We start from the raw sequence: 16,916 nt of genomic DNA, 5'->3' as shown, positions 1-16,916 counted from the left end.
TAACACCAACTGACACTGACTCTGACATTGACTGACTCTGGCACTGACACTGACTCTAACTCCAACTGACACTGACACTGACACTGACTCTGACACTGACTGACTCTGGCACTGACACTGACTCTAACACCAACTGACACTGACACTGACACTGACTCTGACACTGACTGACTCTGACACTGGCACTGACACTGACTCTAACACCAACTGACATTGACACTGACACTGACTCTGACACTGACTGACACTGGGACTGACACTGACTCTAACACCAACTGACACTGACACTGACTCTGACACTGACTGACTCTGGCACTGGCACTGGCACTGACTCTAACACCAACTGACACTGACACTGACTCTGACACTGACTGACTCTGGCACTGACACTGACTCTAACACCAACTGACACTGACACTGACTCTGACACTCACTGACTCTGGCACTGACACTGACTCTAACACCAACTGACACTCACTGACACTGATACTGACCCTGACACTGACTGACTCTGACACTGACACTGACTTTAACACAGCTGACACTGACACTAACACCAACTGACACTGACACTGACACTGACTCTGACACTGACTCTGGCACTGGCACTGACACTGACTGTAACACCAGCTGACACTGACACTGACTGACTATGACACTGGCACTGACACTGACTCTAACACCAACTGACACTGACACTGACTCTGACACTGACTGACTCTGGCACTGACACTGACTCTAACACCAACTGACACTGACTCTGACACTGACTGACTCTGGCACTGACACTGACTCTAACTCCAACTGTCACTGACGCTGACACTGATACTGACCCTGACACTGACTATGACACTGGCACTGACACTGACTCTAACACCAACTGACACTGACACTGACACTGACACTGACACTGACACTGACTCTGATACTGACTGACTCTGACACTGGCACTGACACTGACTCTAACACCAACTGACACTGACACTGACACTGACTCTGACACTGACTGACTCTGACACTGGCACGGACACTGACTCTAACACCAACTGACATTGACATTGACACTGACTCTGACACTGACTGACACTGGCACTGACACTGACTCTAACACCAACTGACACTGACTCTGACACTGACACTGACCCTGACACTGACTGACTATGACACTGGTACTGACACTGACTCTAACACCAACTGACACTGACACTGACACTGACTCTGACACTGACTGACTCTGGCACTGACACTGACTCTAACACCAATTGACACTGACACTCACACTGACACTGACTCTGACACTGACTGACTCTGTCACTGACACTGACTCTAACACCAACTGACACTGACTCTGACACTGACTGACTCTGGCACTGACACTGACTCTAACTCCAACTGTCACTGACACTGACACTGATACTGACCCTGACACTGACTATGACACTGGCACTGACACTGACTCTAACACCAACTGACACTGACACTGACACTGACTCTGACACTGACTCTGATACTGACTGACTCTGACACTGGCACTGACACTGAATCTAACACCAACTGACACTGACACTGACACTGACTCTGACACTGACTGACTCTGACACTGGCACTGACACTGACTCTAACACCAACTGACATTGACACTGACACTGACTCTGACACTGACTGACACTGGCACTGACACTGACTCTAACACCAACTGACACTGATGCTGACACTTATACTGACTCTGACACTGACTGACTATGACACTGACACTGACACTGACTCTGACACCAACTGACACTGGCACTGACACTCACTCTGGCACTGGCACTGACTCTAACACCAGCTGACACTGACACTGACTCTAACTCCAACTGACACTGACGCTGACACTGACTCTGACACTGACTGACTCTGACACTGGCACTGACACTGACTCTAACACCAACTGACACTGACACTGACTCTGACACTCACTGACTCTGGCACTGACACTGACTCTAACACCAACTGACACTGACACTGACACTGATACTGACCTTGACACTGACTGACTCTGACACTGACACTGACTCTAACACCAGCTGACACTGACACTAACACCAACTGACACTGACACTGACTCTGACATTGACTCTGGCACTGGCACTGACACTGACTGTAACACCAGCTGACACTGACACTGACTGACTATGACACTGGCACTGACACTGACTCTAACACCAACTGACACTGACACTGACACTGACTCTAACACCAACTGACACTGACTCTGACACTGACTCTGACACTGACTCTGGCACTGGCACTGACACTGACTCTAACACCAGCTGACACTGACACTGACACTGACTCTGACACTGACTGACTCTGGCACTGGCACTGACACTGACACTGACACTGACACTGACTCTGACACTGACACCAGGTGTCTCTGACACTGACTGTCTCTGACACTGACTGACTCTGACACTCTCACTCTGACTGACATTGATTCTGACATTGACTGACTCTGACACTGACTGATTCCAAAGGGAGCACTGAGAGCTGTGTCATGAACCCCCTTAGTCACCACTCCAGAACCCTGCGACTACCACAGCAAAGTGGCACCTTGCACACGTGGCCAGGAGACAGCCGGTGCTGGCCAGCCTGGGAGTGGGGACCAGCGGGTTGGCGTGTGCAGGGCTGGGGAGTACCCTCGGGAGGGGCCAGGCATGTTAACTGCCAGGGCCAAACCCAAGGGTGCCCGACTCACAGGTGCCAGGCTCATGTGCCACCAGTTGAGCCTAACTCCTGGCCCAGAAACACTTTTTAAATCTTTAAATGTTTCTCTCTGTTGACTCCATGGCTCACAATTTGGAATACAAGATTTGCTTCCAATAAAAATGACTTTTCATCAATGTAAACTCAGTACAAAGGAAATGGGCTAAAGTATAAGCAATTTCTATGAAACTTCCTCTGTATTGTTCCAGGCAAATGACATCTTTAGTCCTGACGTTCCTTTACATTGTCACTAACTACATCCCGCTCTCAAGCTAAAACCCACGGTCCACGGGCCGGGGCCTGAGCGCCCCCTGCTGGCGACTCCCTCGGGCCAGGGCTCAGCCTTCTCCCGGAAGCTGCGTCCGTGCTTCTGTGAGCAGCTGTGTGACCCTGGAGTCCAGAGCAGCACCAAGGAGCTGGCCTGTCCTGGGAACAAGTAGAGAACAGGATCCAGGCCAGCCCCACCTGGGGCCGGTGCTCGGCTCCGGCCGGCCGGGTTTTCGGCCCGGTTGCCCATGCCTCTGCAGAGCCGGTGGATGTGGAACGAGCGGGAACCAGAGACAGCTTTAGGAATTGGGGTTCTAGCAAGTGCTTGCACCCATGTATGGAGACTGTGAACTATCTTTGGCTACATGCTTTTCCAGGAAGGGAAATGATTCATTTTCAAACTTCAATCTTCGCGGACTTAATTACTATAATACAGAAATTGTAAACCGCGCGGCCGCGGTAGCAGCCGCGCGACATTTTATCTCTTCATTCTCATCAGTGGAAAACTTATTATCAAATATTTCCCTGTTAATAGAGCTGTATTCTTAGGGGATAAATTCCAACAAAAATAGTGAGTCTGTTTTGAAACTCTAACAACAATAGTGAGTTATGTGTTGAAATCTGGAATGTAATCAAGGTAAAGAGAAAAGGAAGTGAAATTATCACTCACGTACGGGGTGGGTTGGGGGGTGAGTGGTGGGATGTTTACTTTTTTGTTTGTTTGTTTTGTTTTTGCTTTTGTTTTTGTTTTTATTGGTGGTGGAATATGGGCACTGGTGAAGGGATGGGTGTTTGAGCATTGTGTAACTGAGATATAAGCCTGAGAACTTTGTAACTTTCCACTTGGTGATTCAATAAAATAAATTACAAAAAAAAAATTAAAAAAAAATAAAGAGAACAGGATCCAAATCCAGACCCGCCGCACGCCCTCCCTACCCAGTGTGGCTCCTGCCCACTGTCAGCCCTCCTTCCTCAGGAACCCTGAAACCAGGCCATGTGGCCTCCCCAGCCATAAGAGCTCGTGGTCTGCTGTGTCACCGTGACATATTGGCCGGGACCAAGAGAGGCAGGGGCGTCTGGAGCTGCATGCTCGGCCGCCCCCTCCCAGGACCCTGCTCTACAGGATGGAGGAGCAGGCCCCTTGCAGGGTTGGACGTGGGGTGGTGAGAGCGGCTGCTCGGGTCTGGCATGGTGCAAGAGACCCGATGCTGTTCTGGCTCGGCCGCAGTGGCCGTGGACTCGCCTCGCCGGAGGGGCAGCAGGGCTGCAAGTCCATCCCGGGCATGCCTGAGGGACGGGCAGCTTCGGGGCTCACAGGCCCCCAAACCACCAAGCCCAGACCAGGGGTGTTTGGGGGTCACTCCCGGAGGTGGTTGGCTGGCCAGGTGCGGTGGAGAGGGGGAGCCCCAGCAGGACACCGGCCCCGGGGGGTTGCACCTGGGAGGCGCAGAGGAGTGAGGTGCAGGAAGAGTCACAGTGCCAGGAGGCAACGCTGTCCCAAAAGGCTGGTCCAGGAAACGGCCAGTGCAGCTCACGCTGCCGCCCCTGCGTGCTGGGCTCAGCTGTCAGGCGAGCTCGCAGGCTGGGAGCTGACTCCCCCTGCAGGCTCCTCGGCGCACCTGCTGGGAGCGGGTGCCGTGGGCAGTGGGCCACCGAGGCTGCTCTAAGACTCCCCCCACGCGGACGCCACCGGGAGCATGTGTCTGGATCCCAGGGCATCGCAGACCCCACAGCCGCATCCAAGGGAGGGCTGGGGGACGAACTTGCAAGAACTCTCAGACATGCTTAAACACACGTGCACGGGTCTGGGGCTGGAGACAGAGTACAGCAGGCGGGGGCTTGCCTGGCATGTGGCCAGCCTGGGCTTCATCGCCACACCCCCGAGTGCTCCCAGGAATAGTCTCTGAGCACAGAGTCAGAAGTAAGCCCTGAGCACCGCCCGGGGTGGCCCAGGCCCCAAATTTATTGAAAGGGTAAATTTCAACAAATATCAGCAGACTGCTATTAATATGCTGTTTTCTGGCAACAGATAATTACTAAACAACAGCACTTAAAATTCCACAAGGCCGGAAGTAATAGTACAGTGGGGAGGGCATTTGCCTTGCATGTGGCCAACCCGGGTTTGATCTCCGGCATCCCGTATGGTCCTCCGAGCATCGCCAGGAGTAATCCCTGAGTGCAGAGCCAGGAGTAACCCCTGAGCACTCCCAGGTGTGACCAAAAAAAGACAAAAAAAAATTCACATGAATTTAGAAAATAAAAACATGTTATAAACCACTAGTCAGAGTTAATAACCTTAACTAAAAGGGTCTAGTTACAGGAAGGTCTGGAAGGTGCAGTATGTAGGTCTGATTTCAACTTCTTTACATCCAGAAGAAAATCAACAAGTAACATAGTTGCAGAAAGTTTTGTAAAATAGTTCACACTCTGAATAGCTGATTAAAAACCAAATGTCAGTCCACACCTTAAGAGTTGCACAAAAGAAAAATAACGCCTTGGAGGCATTTGGCTGTGGGGCCAACTTCAGTCACTTTATTAAGTCCCTGGCCCTGGAACTCTGAAACTCACTGCTGGGATTAATACTGGCCACCCATGGCTCAGGGGAGAGAGCAGAGCACTGAACTGCAAGACAGGTGTGAATGTGCATCGCGGAAGGAAACCACCTTCCAGAAGGGGCAAAGCTGTTAATACAAAGACGTCTTCCTCATTATTCTCAAAAACTCTTCCTCGTTTAGTTCTCCATCTCCATCACAATCTGCCTCGTTGAGCATTTCCTGTAGGACAGGAAATGTAGGTAGGATGGCCAGAGTGGAGAGGTCAGGTGCATGCCCAGGGCCGTACTCCACACCCATGGCTAAGGGACGTGACCACGGCCACCGCGTGAGGAGCACACAGGCAACGGAGTGTGGGCGGGCTACCTGCAGCTCCTCGTCCGACAGCTTCTCCCCCAGCTCCTTGGCCACCCTCTTGATGTCAGTCAGGGTGATGCTTCCCGTGCCGTCATCATCAAACAGCTTGAAAGCCTTCAGGATCTCTTCCTTTTCGTCCTTCTGACTCTGAGAAAACAAGCAGGTGCTGTCATTGGGTTTTCACGTTTGATTGCTCAGGCACTGGTGCCAGGGTGCCGAGCCCATCCCCGAAGCCCACCCCAGCCCTCTGCTGGCTCAGCGGACAGGAGGGAGGGACACACAGAAGGCTCTGCTCCCAAGGGCGGCTGGCCATGCCCCTCCCCTCCCCCCGCCTGCCTGCCTACCACTTTCACACTCATGACGGCGAGGAAGTCCTCAAAGCAGATGGTGCCGCGCCCGTCCTTGTCGATCTCGGCTACCAGGCTCTTGGTCTCCTCCTTCCTGGGCTCAAACCCCAAGGCCTGCATGGCAATCTGACACACACACACACACACACACACACACACACACACACACACACGGTCAGTGCCTGGCCTCTCCCAGAGGACCAGCTCAGTGCACTACGCACTGGCAGGGCCCAGACGCTCCCCGCACTGCGACGCCCCAGGACGGAGGCTGGCACGCTCCTCCCTCAACTGAGCACAGCTGCTCTCAGGGGCGAGCAGCAGGAGGAGCTGCCTGCCTGGGTGAGGGGTCCAGAACCTTCAGATCCTTGACATCAATGGCTCCAGACCCATCCACGTCGAACAGGTCAAAGGCCTCTCGGATTTCCTGCTTCTGGGATTGGCTCAGTTCAACTTTTGCTGCTTTTTGCTTCCACTGGTCGGCAGCCCGACGGAAGCTGGATGCCTGGAAGAAGCGCACTCGAGTGAGCACGGCACCGGGTGTGACGGAGCAGCTCCCAGGCCCAGATGGGGAGAGGTGCAGGCCAGAACCCAGAGGGCTGACCCGACTCGGTGTAGGAGAACCCAGAGGGCCGACCCACAGTCCGTGTAGGACCAGAACCCAGAGGGCTGACCCGCACTTGGTGTAGGACCAAACCAGGAGCGTCGACCTGCAGTATCTGTAGAACCAGAAACAGGAGGGCTGACCCAACTCGGTGTAGGACCAGGACCCAGAGGGCCGACCTGCAGTCCATGTAGGACCAGAACCCAGAGGGCCGGCCCACACTTGGTGGAGGACCAGAACCGGGAGGGCCGGCCACACCTGGTGTCTGCCCCCTTCTCGTCAAGGCACGGGTCACTGGCTCCCCTGGGGCTCACTACTGGGCGTCTGGGAAAGGCTGGTTCTTTGTCATGTGGGCCCGGGTGGGAGCGGTGACGCCTGTAGTCCAGCCAGTCCCACTGGGACGGTGAGAGCGAACAGGACTGTGGTGTGCAGACACAGCAAGGGAGGCCACTGTGTCCACCCTGGCCCAGCGTTTCCCGATCAAATGCCCAGACCGAGTCTCCAATGTGCTTCCCTGCAGCCCAGGGCTGAGGACCAAGTCGCTGTGTTCCAGGCCTGTGGGGCAGGAGTGTGGGCGCAGGGCGGGCACTGTCCAGGGGGCGGGAGGGGGTCCCGTCTGCCCGGTTCGCCCGGTTGTCCCGCTGGGCTGCAGCTCCCTCACTTCCACTCTTTGTGCATGCGGCTGTGGAGCCCCGCAGTGTCCCCTGCCCCGAGCCCCACAGGCAGCTCCTCCTGTGCTGTCCACCCGCCAGGGACACCTCGTCGCTGTGCTCACCACAGAAGGACTAAGGATCCCGTGGCTTGTGGCTCAGCCGCCAGAGGAGCCACCAAAGCTCTCCCTGGCCCACTCGGGAACCTTCAGCCCGACCCCACACCCAGTGCACGGCCCCTCCCCTGTCCACTCCCGGCCTCCCGGCCGTCCCCATGCCCCCACCTCCCGCCGTCCAGCCCCCGCCCGCCCGCAGCCCGGCTCACCATGTCCAGCGGCCGTGCTTCCGCGGCTTCCACGCTGCCCCGGCCGTCACTAAGGCCGCTATCCTCAGCTACCCCGTTGCTAAGGCCGCTCTAGGAACTCCCGGCGCAAGGCCCCTCTGATGGACAGTCATACTGAGCAATGGGAGCAAGGGGACTCCAGTGGCTCCCGCCCCCTCTCTCCTCAAGACCAATAGCGAGCTCACGGTCTCCTCGCCGGTGGGAAGGCGGGACTTCCGGAGTTGCCTAGCGACCGGGCCGGGCCGTACGGACGCCGGCGGCGGCGCGGGGCGTGCGGGAGCAGCTCAACGGTCAGTGGCACGGGCGAGGCTGGGCCTGCGGTGGCCGCGGCGGGTGGGGAGGGGCCGAGGGGCCGTCGGGGGCCATCAGCGCCCTTGGGGTGGCAGAAGCCGCCGTCGGACCGCCAGGAGCGGCTCTCACCCCCGCGCGAGGGCAGATGTGGGCCGAGACTGCAGGGACGTGTGTGCCAGCGCCTGTACTGGGTGCGAACACGTGTGTGAGTGTGCATGTGTGTGCGTGCACGTATGAGTGCATGTGTGCGTGAGCGCCTGTGCTGGTGTGCGTGCGCCTGCATATGTGTGTGTGCGTGTATACGTGTGTATGAGTGTGCGTGCGCAGGTCCACGCATATTGTATATGCGTGCGTGAACGTGCGTGCATGGGTGTGCATGAATATGCATGCGTGTGCGTGAAGGTGCTTGCTCGTGCATGCCCATGTGTGTATGTGCGTGAGTGTAGTTGGATCTTCCTGGGTTAGGGGAGACTGGAGTCAGTAGTAACGTGTTGGGGCTGGAAGGAGCCCCTGGCAGCGTTGCTGGCTGTGCTTTCTCCATGCGCCCTGGCCAGGAGCAGGCGTGGGGGTCCCAGGAGAGGAGTGTGACTGCTCTTCTGTCTCTGGGAAGGTCAAGGTGACACTGGCCAAGGGAGCCGGCTCTGGGGGCCGCCGTGTCGGCACAACAGGAAAGGGAGGGAGTTGGCAGAGACTTTCACGCTCCTTCATCCTTCTCTCTGTCTTCGCCTTTGGGAGCGAGGGATTCTTATTTTGAGTTTTCTGTTCATGAATCATAGTGAACTGCCACACCCTTAGTTGTTTAGGAGCTCGAGTGTGCTTAGGAAGGTTAATCGCAGACAAAGCGTTCTCAAATGGGGCCGGAATAAGGCGAGAAAGATATGGGAGGGGGCCCGTTGTGCACAGGGGGGAGAGAAGGCTTCCGGAGGGCACAGGAAATAGCCACCTTGGGTGGCAGAGGAAGCGCTCGGGCCTGCCCAGGCTGCTCGACGGGACGCCTCTCCGCAGGCCGCGTGCAGCTCCCTACGTTTCCCTGCACAGGGCAGGTGGGCAGTGGATGGGCGGATTCCAGCACGGAGGATTTGCAGGAGAAGATAGAGCAGATGGTGAGTGTGCCAGGAGAGAGGATGGGTTGGGAGGCAGATCAGAGGGCATTGGTGTTACTGCACTGGGAGAATGCGGTGGACAGTGGAAATGTGCCCACTGGACGGTCTCGAGACTGGGGGGCTGGGGGCTGGGCCTGAACGGGTTGTGAGTCTTGCTTTCGTCCTAGGGAGTGTGATGTCACTCAGGACAGACTGCAGAGCTCCCCTCGGCGCCTGGTCTCACTGGGCTGCCTCACTGCTCCCTTTGCCCTGGGATCCATCCTGCCTCGCCATCTCTCAGCTTCCCGACACACATCAGCAGTGCTGAGGCCGGCATAGAGGAAGAGCAGAAAGCTCGGCGCCGTTTGCTCCTTGGTACCTGGGATGCTGAGACCGTGGTGAGATGCTCGAGTGCCGTGACCTCCGTGTGACTGTGAACTTCGGGGCAGACGCAGCCGTTCTGCTGCGCCCCACATCCTCCTCCTCACTCCTCTTCCTGCTGAGATGCGTCCCCGGCACCCAGCTGCACCCAGCAGCGGCCCAGAGCACCCCAGCACCCTCCAGTCCTGCTCGTTCTCTCCGCCTCCGGTCTGATCGCCCGTGTCATTTCTCTCTAACCCGCCTTTGGTCCCAGTGTGGCTGCACGTGACCACATGCTCCCAGGACCAGGACTGGCCCTGCCCCACACTCGTGGCTCTCTCGGCTGGACCCCTGCCCTCTGGCACTGCTCCAGCGGCGGCCTCTCAGCACCCACGGCTTCTGGGCTCGAGTCTGGCCCCGCCCCAGCCCCGCCCACTAGCCTGCCCCCCTTGCTCTTCCCTTCGGACGCCCGCGCCTGTGCTGGAGGCGCTGCCCGTGGTTCCGGGCTGCTGTGTCCTCTCCACACGGGGACACAGGGACTGTGCAGTGAGCACCGAGGGCAGGGCCTCAGCTCTCGCAGATGACGGCACGCGGCCACGGTGGGGTCGTGGACCCAAGGCAGCACCGAGGACTTCAAGAGCTTTCGTCACTGGCAGAGAAGGGGCAAACGCTCCTGGGCCCCGTCAGAGCGTCCAAGTTCATCGTGGGCGACGGGGGCCGTGAGAGCGAGCTGGTCCGGTCAGCGCGGAGGCTGCTGGGCGCCCTGGACCTCAGCAGCGCGGCGGGCCAGCTGCTGCGGGAGGCGGTGGAGGCGCAGCACGGCACGCACCACGCGGGCACCAGCACGCTGCTGCTCCTCGTGGGCGCCTGGAGCCGCGCGGCCCAGGAGTGCCTGCAGCTGGGGGTGCCCAGCCCCGTGCTGGTGGCCGCCATGTCCGAGGGCCTGAGCGCCTGCCTCCGGGCCGTGACCGCCCTGCAGGTGCCTCTGCACGGCCTGCCCTCTCGGGGCCCCTTTCTGCAGGATGAGACCCGCGGCCCAGGGGCTGCGGGGCCGCAGCAGACCACGGCTCGCCCTCCCGAGACACCTGTCGAGCCCCGCCCCACCACCAGAGCCCAAGCGGCGGCCGGGGAGGGGCGCCCGCTCGCAGAGACCCGCCCACGGCCGTTGGCACTGACCCACAGCAGGCACTTTGCTCGGGCACGAGGGCTTCCAAGGGAGCAGGACGCCACCATCCCCCGGACGCTCCCCCGGGAGGGCCCGCCTGAGGCAGCCTGGGTGCCCGGGGCCGGTCCCGGGGTGCCCTGCTGTGAGGGCCCCGCGGGCCTGGCGGAGCTCGAGGCGGGCCTGAGTCACGGGGACCCGGGCAGCATGCAGCTGGTGGGCGTGGTGGCACGCTGGCAGTGGCGCAGTGCCCGCGCACAGCCAGGCAGCAGCCTTGACTCCTGCAGCCTGGACCTCTCCAGAGTCTTCACCTGCTGCTTCCCAGGCTTTCCAGAATCTTCTTCTTGTGTCTGCCCAGGGCTCGTCATGGCCGTGCCGTCGTCTCACATGGCTCTGGTGGCGGCACTGCAGGCCCAGCCCGTCCGGGTGGTCCTGCTGGAGGGGGACCTCAGCGCGAGTTACCGCCACCCTGGGCTCCGTGGGCCGGTGTGCCCCGTGGTGGCCAGCGTGGAGGGCCCGCAGGCCAGCCCGGGGGAGCTGTGGCTGGAGCGTGTCCTGCAGGTGCTGGCCCAGTTCAGCGTGAACCTGGTCCTGGCCCGGGGGCGTGTGTGCCCACAGCTGCGGGAGCGCTGCATGCACAGCGGCTGCCTGGCCCTCGGCTCCGTCAGTGGCCGCGCCATGCAGGCCCTGGCTGAGGCCTCGGGGGCGGTGCCCCTGGCCTACGTCACACAGCTGGAGGAGCACTGTGTGGGCACGGGGCTGCGTGTGGCCGTCGGGGAAGGCCTGCCCCGGGAGGCCGCGGAGAGGACGGGCAGGGCGGCCATCACACTGTGGGCAGAGGGGAGCCCCTTGGTCACGGCCGTGCTGGCCAGCCCCGTGGCCGCCCAGCTGCCAGCCAGGGAGGACGGGTTCTGGGTGTGCGCCCACCGCCTGAGCCAGGCGCTGCGGGACGGCCGGGTCTTCCTGGGGGGCGGTGCCGTGGAGCTGCTCTGCCTCTGCCAGCTGCACACGCTGGCCGGGACACCCCCCGGGGGGGAGGGCCAGGCCCGCCCGCCCTGGCTGGCCTCCGCCCTGGCCCTCCACAGACCCACGGTGCTCCAGGGCCTGTCCCGTGGCTGGGACAGGTACCTGTGTGCCCTCTCTGTCAACAGCGCCAGGCACGCCACGGAGCTGGACGCCAGCACCTGCACGCAGGGCTGGGTGCAGCAGGCCCTGGCCTCCGGCTCCCCTGCCGCCTACGTCATGAGGATGTGGGAGCAGCTGGGCTTCGGGGCGGTGGGCGTGGGCCGGGCCCTCAGGGCGTACGACGTGGTCACCCCTAAGGTGGAGGCGTGGCGCCGGGCGCTGGACTTGGTGTTGCTGGTCCTTCAGACAGACTGCGAGGTCATCACTGGACTCGAACCCACCCAGATAAGTTCCCAGGACTCTGGAGAACTGTTGTTTTTGTAGCGTCCATCTCCGGAGAGTGACCTGTGCTCTGTCCTGCCAATAAATGCCTCAAGCCGGTCCCTGCGGGAGCCGGCTGCTGCCCACCCGGGTCCCTGCCGTCCGTCTCTGGTGGGAGCTGGCACACACTCCCCTTCCTCCTCCACACAGGCGGGAGCTTCTGAAGGGTGCTTGGTGCTGGGAGGAGGCGCGTAGCCACGGGGGCCCCAGCTCGGCTCGTCCTGCCTGGGGGCTCTCAGGTGGGGACTCAGAATGTGGGGCTCACGGCTTGCGTGGGGAGTGTTTGCTCGGGAGATTTTGCCTGGTTGACCTGGTGCTCGTGGCACAGCCAGAGAGCTCACAGGTCTCGCCAGTGTCCAGTTGGCCCTGAAGTGTCCTGCGTGTGCCCCAGGGACAGTCGACCCGTTTTAGCTCCGCTGACTAAATGATCAGGATTCGGAGCCGAGCGGATGGAGGACCCACAGGGAGCATTCCCGCCTCACTCTGATGTCACAGGCTGGGCCCACAGGTCCTCCCTGCAGACCGGCCCCACTGACAGACTCCCTGGAACCGGGCCGGGTCCCACAGCCCCGCCCACCCTGCATGCACCAGAGGGCTGCGGGCACCAAGGCCTGGGCCTTGCTCAGCATGATCCCGTTGCTGTGTGCAGGTGTGTGCTTCCCCAGAGCTGACTGAGACCTAGCCTGCGGGGGGCGGGGGGGAACCTTTGTGTAAACCCCTGGGGCTGAGTGCTGCCTGGGCCCGACCCTTGCGCGCAGAGGCAGGTGCACTGCTGGCACTTACCAGTGCGGTGGGGGAGCCCCCTGAGCAAAGCCCAGCCCCCACGGCACATGCAGGCAGCAGGAAGCTTGTCCACACGCGTTGCTGACAGACCTCGTCAGCCCAGGGAAGGCAGCCCCTCCGTGTGGAGGGCACCCTACCTGCCCCTCAGGGGCCTTCCCTGGGAGCGTGCAGAGGGGACGGCCCTGAAGGGAGAAGCACTGGGCTCCAGAGGTTGCTGGTGGACAGAGTGTGTCAGCCAAGGGGCCCGCCTGCCCTGCCATGCTCCTGCCAGCAGAGTCTGCTGGGACCATGTTATGGCCAGTCATGATCGGTTCTGGGGCCTAGCGGATGGGTGTAAGGTGGTCAGCCTGCCCACGGGAGCACCTAAGGGCTCGGGTTGGAGTCTGCCCTGCAAAAAGGAGCCGGGACACAGGGCCAGCACTCCCAGGGCTAGCCCCAGACCCCCTCACTCACACCTGCACTAGAGCATCGCAGTTACCGCCCCACAGTGACCTCTGCTATCTGATTGGTTATACCTTACAGGTCATCAGCCGGAAGCCACCAATCTGCTTGTGTATGCAAATGCGGGTGTGGGTTGATTGTGGTGTGACCAATCAGGTTGCACATGCCCTCTGCTGGGCTTATTAGAAGATCTCAGAGGCCCTCATGTAAATGAAGTGTGTTAGGTGGCCAATCGGATCACGCGTGCGAATTTGGGCATGTAAGTCCTGGGTCCTGCCCGTCCTCCCTGGCACAGTGCCTCTGCTCAGCGCCTTCCTCCTGCTGTCCTCAGGGATCCAGGAGCCTCCGTGCACCCCGGTGTCCTGGGCTATCATCCCTTTCTGCCTTTCTGAAAACTTCAGTTTTGTTCGTGTATCTAAGACCTTGGGTTTCCAGAAGTGACTGCAACACTGGGAGTTTCTGGGAAGTATCCACTTCATCTGCAGCACCTCTGACACTCGGCGCTGGCTCCTGCGGGTCCAAGAGGACCATGAGAGCAGCTGCCTGCTGCCTCTCCAACAGTGGAAGCTCTGGCATTCTTGTCCCCTCTCACAAGCCCGCCGACTCCCCCAGTCACGTCCTCTTCAATCTAGGGCTTTGCTGGACAAGAGCACAAAGCCACCTCCACATCCCTGTACCACATGCAGGTTGTCCTCACCAGTCCAGAGAACAAGTCGCTTTCTCCTCACTCTCCCTCAACCGACAGTCCTGTCAACTCTTGCTTTCTAATGAAGCTCTTTGCTCCCATATAAGGAAAATGAACCCGGATTGCCGAGTGCATCTCCCGTCTTGGCTGCTGAAGTCAACAGCGGGTTCCATAGAAGAGGTGTCACCTAGACAACCAAAACATTACCTAGATCTCTCCATGTCCTCTAGATGCCCCGAGATAACTAGGGTGCAAGAAGGCATCCCTGAGATAACTAGAACCTGAGATAATGATCACCCTGAGCAATGTAGCTTCTCTGAGGTAACCAGAGCCGAGATAACAGCACACTGAGCAGATACTGAGCTGCTCTGAGAAGACGGAACCGTGGGGGCGAGAGAGGCCCCAAGGTGACTGGGGTGTGGCTGTGTAGAGCTGAGGCCCTGAGGAGCACAGGGCTGGTCAGTCACAGCCTCTCCTTGCAGGAAACACCATTGGAACCAGAGGCCACATCCCTGCCCCAAGCAATGCTTTCCACATCTGGACGCTGATTTGTTTGGCTGTTGTGGTTTTTTCCCCTCCTTAATGCCTTTGGGGTGTTTTGGTAAATATCCGGGTCCCCTTTCACGCAAGGCTCAGCCCCCTTAACCCAATAGTGTATGAACCCACTGGGGCCTCCTGAAGACAAGTCTGTCTCTGCAGACAGTTTGTGATCCCGACCCCCTGGTGCCTCTGTCCTCCTTCCCCCATGCTGCTCAGGCTCGGGAGGGTGGGGTCACGGCCAACCTGGGGCTGGGCAGCTGGGTGTGAACCCAGGCACTCGCGGCAGTGCCGTCCTGGGGAGGGGCAGCAGGGGCTAGTCCCGCAGCACCTCCTGAGCCTGTCAGCTCGGACAAGGGCGTGCGCTGCTGCGGTGGTCCAGGCAGCACTGGGTCACGTCCTGCCACGGGGTCACCGTGTTTTCCTGGTTGGTGGAGCCATTCCCGGCACGAAGGGCGCTCCAGCTCAGCCTGTTTGAGCTGCAGTGGTTCTCGGAGGCCCTCCCAGGCCCGCTCTGCTGACAGCTGGTGGTCCAGGGAGGCTGAGCAGTCGCTGAGCACCGGAAATCACTGAGCTCAAGTTTGCTGCCAGCACCTCCATCCCAGCTGACTCTTTGTTTCCTTAAGTGAGGGGCCCAGCCCTTGAGTGGGTTCAGGATGAAAGCAAGGCTGCTTCCCGATGACCAGCGATGAGTTAAACGCTTTCTCCACCCCAGGGGTCGCGGGAGGTCAGACCTGCATCAGGTCATGGCCGAGGAGCACAGTCATCGTGCTGGTGGAGGGACCATGAGCTGGCCAGGGGGCAGAGTGGAGGCCTGTGCAGACAGGGGGCCCAGCCCTGGTGTGGGGTGTGGCCGCCCTGTCCTCCGGCTCAGGGGCCCACCGAGGGCTGCGTGGCTGTGGCAGCCGGGCGTTTCCAGGGAAGGAGAATTGTGGTTTTGTGGGCGGAAGGACACTGGGGCCTGTCCTGGTCAGGGAGGGTGCCGGCGAGCCCCCGGGGGAGTGAGAGGGGAGCAGCTCCCCTGCCCTCCCGGATGCTGTGGAGTTACCATCCTGCCTCAGTCCCTGGATGTGGGGCCCTGTCCTGGTTAGAAGGGAGGGGCACCTTCCTCGCTGCAGCCCCTAGGCACCCCGGTATGCACCCCCCAGCTGACCATGCTGGACACGGCCTGTCCACCTTGAGGACAGTGCCCTCCGTGATCAGACGTGGCATCACCTCAGGGCTGGGCGGCTGGGGCCCTGCTGTTTCCTGTAACGTGGGTGTCACACGGTATCGCCCCTGTGCGGCTGCTAGAGGCCGTGAAATTTTAATATTTTTATAGTTTGGGGCCAGGCCCCCACTGTGCTCAGGGGCCACTCCTGGTGGGCTCTGGGACCATGTAGGGTGCAGGGGATCGAGCCAAGGCCCAGCTCTGCGACACTCTCTCTCCTGCCCCAGGGGAGCCGGGCCTCTTGCTCTCCTGTGGCTGTTGGTTACCAGCCTCCTGCCTCCCTGTCCTCGGCCACCCAGCTCACACTGGACACCAACATGTAGGACTCGCGCGTGTCTGCCTCATTGTCACTGTGCCCTGCAGGGGCAGGGCCCGCGGCCCCCGGGAGGCCTGCCGTCTCACCAGCCTTGGGCCCACGGCTTGGTGTGCGGCCAGGTGAGGCTCAGGGCCCGCCCTGAGCTGAGGGGAGTTAGCCGCCCATGCCCACACACCGGGCTGACTCCAGACACAGCAGCTGGGACCTGACAGCTCCTGAAGGGGGGTGACGGGGCAGGCTGCAGCCCTGGGCAGCAGGGGCCTCGGACAGGCGTGTGCAGGTGGAAGGGCCCTCTCTGCGGCCACCCCAGCCCAGCCCGAGCTCACCTGCCAGCGCCCAGCCTGGCCGCCACCCAGATGGCCAGGGCTGTGGTGCTGGGGGCGACGCCAGGCTCCTGTCTGCAGACTGTGCTCCCGCCCTGGGCCCTCCGCCCTGCCCTTGACACGGGTGCTTTATTTGGTCCGGCAGTGCTCAGGGCATCCTCCTGGCTCTGTGCTCAGGGATTACTCCTGGCAGTGCTCTGGAGACCGTATGTGCTGCCTGGATCAAACCCAGGCTGGCTGCGTGCTAGGCAAGCGCCCCACCCACTGCACTCTCTCTGGCCCCAGCGCCATCCCTCCAGACACTGCGGGTGCCCCTGTGGCCACTCACAGGAGTCCGTGTCCCGAGCCCAGCTAGCCACGGGTTACTGTCCTTCCACTCTCCGCCGTGCCGAGGACACCGGCCTTTATTTCAGCATGG

The 16,916-nt window shown here is 60.2% G+C and overlaps 2 protein-coding genes across 3 annotated transcripts; one reads left to right on the top strand and one right to left on the bottom strand.

The window, feature by feature from the left end:
- Window positions 1-5,507: 5,507 nt before the first annotated feature.
- LOC101555887 (centrin-4-like) lies at window positions 5,508-7,963 on the bottom strand. The gene is made up of 5 exons (XM_004606289.2): window positions 7,845-7,963; window positions 6,624-6,770; window positions 6,266-6,394; window positions 5,931-6,068; window positions 5,508-5,786 (listed from the first exon to the last, which is right to left on the bottom strand). Exons 1-5 carry the CDS (start codon window positions 7,845-7,847, stop codon window positions 5,697-5,699), a joined length of 507 nt encoding a protein of 168 aa, XP_004606346.2. The 5' UTR covers window positions 7,848-7,963; the 3' UTR covers window positions 5,508-5,696.
- Window positions 7,964-8,076: 113 nt separating this feature from the next.
- BBS12 (Bardet-Biedl syndrome 12) lies at window positions 8,077-12,857 on the top strand. 2 transcript variants are annotated; one of them, XM_055144918.1, is made up of 3 exons: window positions 8,109-8,152; window positions 9,192-9,256; window positions 9,424-12,857. In XM_055144918.1, exon 3 carries the CDS (start codon window positions 10,176-10,178, stop codon window positions 12,204-12,206), a length of 2,031 nt encoding a protein of 676 aa, XP_055000893.1. In that variant the 5' UTR covers window positions 8,109-8,152; window positions 9,192-9,256; window positions 9,424-10,175; the 3' UTR covers window positions 12,207-12,857. The 2 variants fall into 2 exon arrangements, with proteins under 2 accessions (XP_004606345.2, XP_055000893.1); XM_004606288.2 differs by lacking the exon at window positions 9,192-9,256 and having other exon boundaries at window positions 8,077-8,152.
- Window positions 12,858-16,916: the final 4,059 nt, after the last annotated feature.

The sequence above is a fragment of the Sorex araneus genome, chromosome 7, assembly GCF_027595985.1.
Source record: "Sorex araneus isolate mSorAra2 chromosome 7, mSorAra2.pri, whole genome shotgun sequence".
Classification (NCBI taxonomy): domain Eukaryota; kingdom Metazoa; phylum Chordata; class Mammalia; order Eulipotyphla; family Soricidae; genus Sorex; species Sorex araneus.
This window is presented reverse-complemented; position numbering and strand designations above follow the sequence as displayed.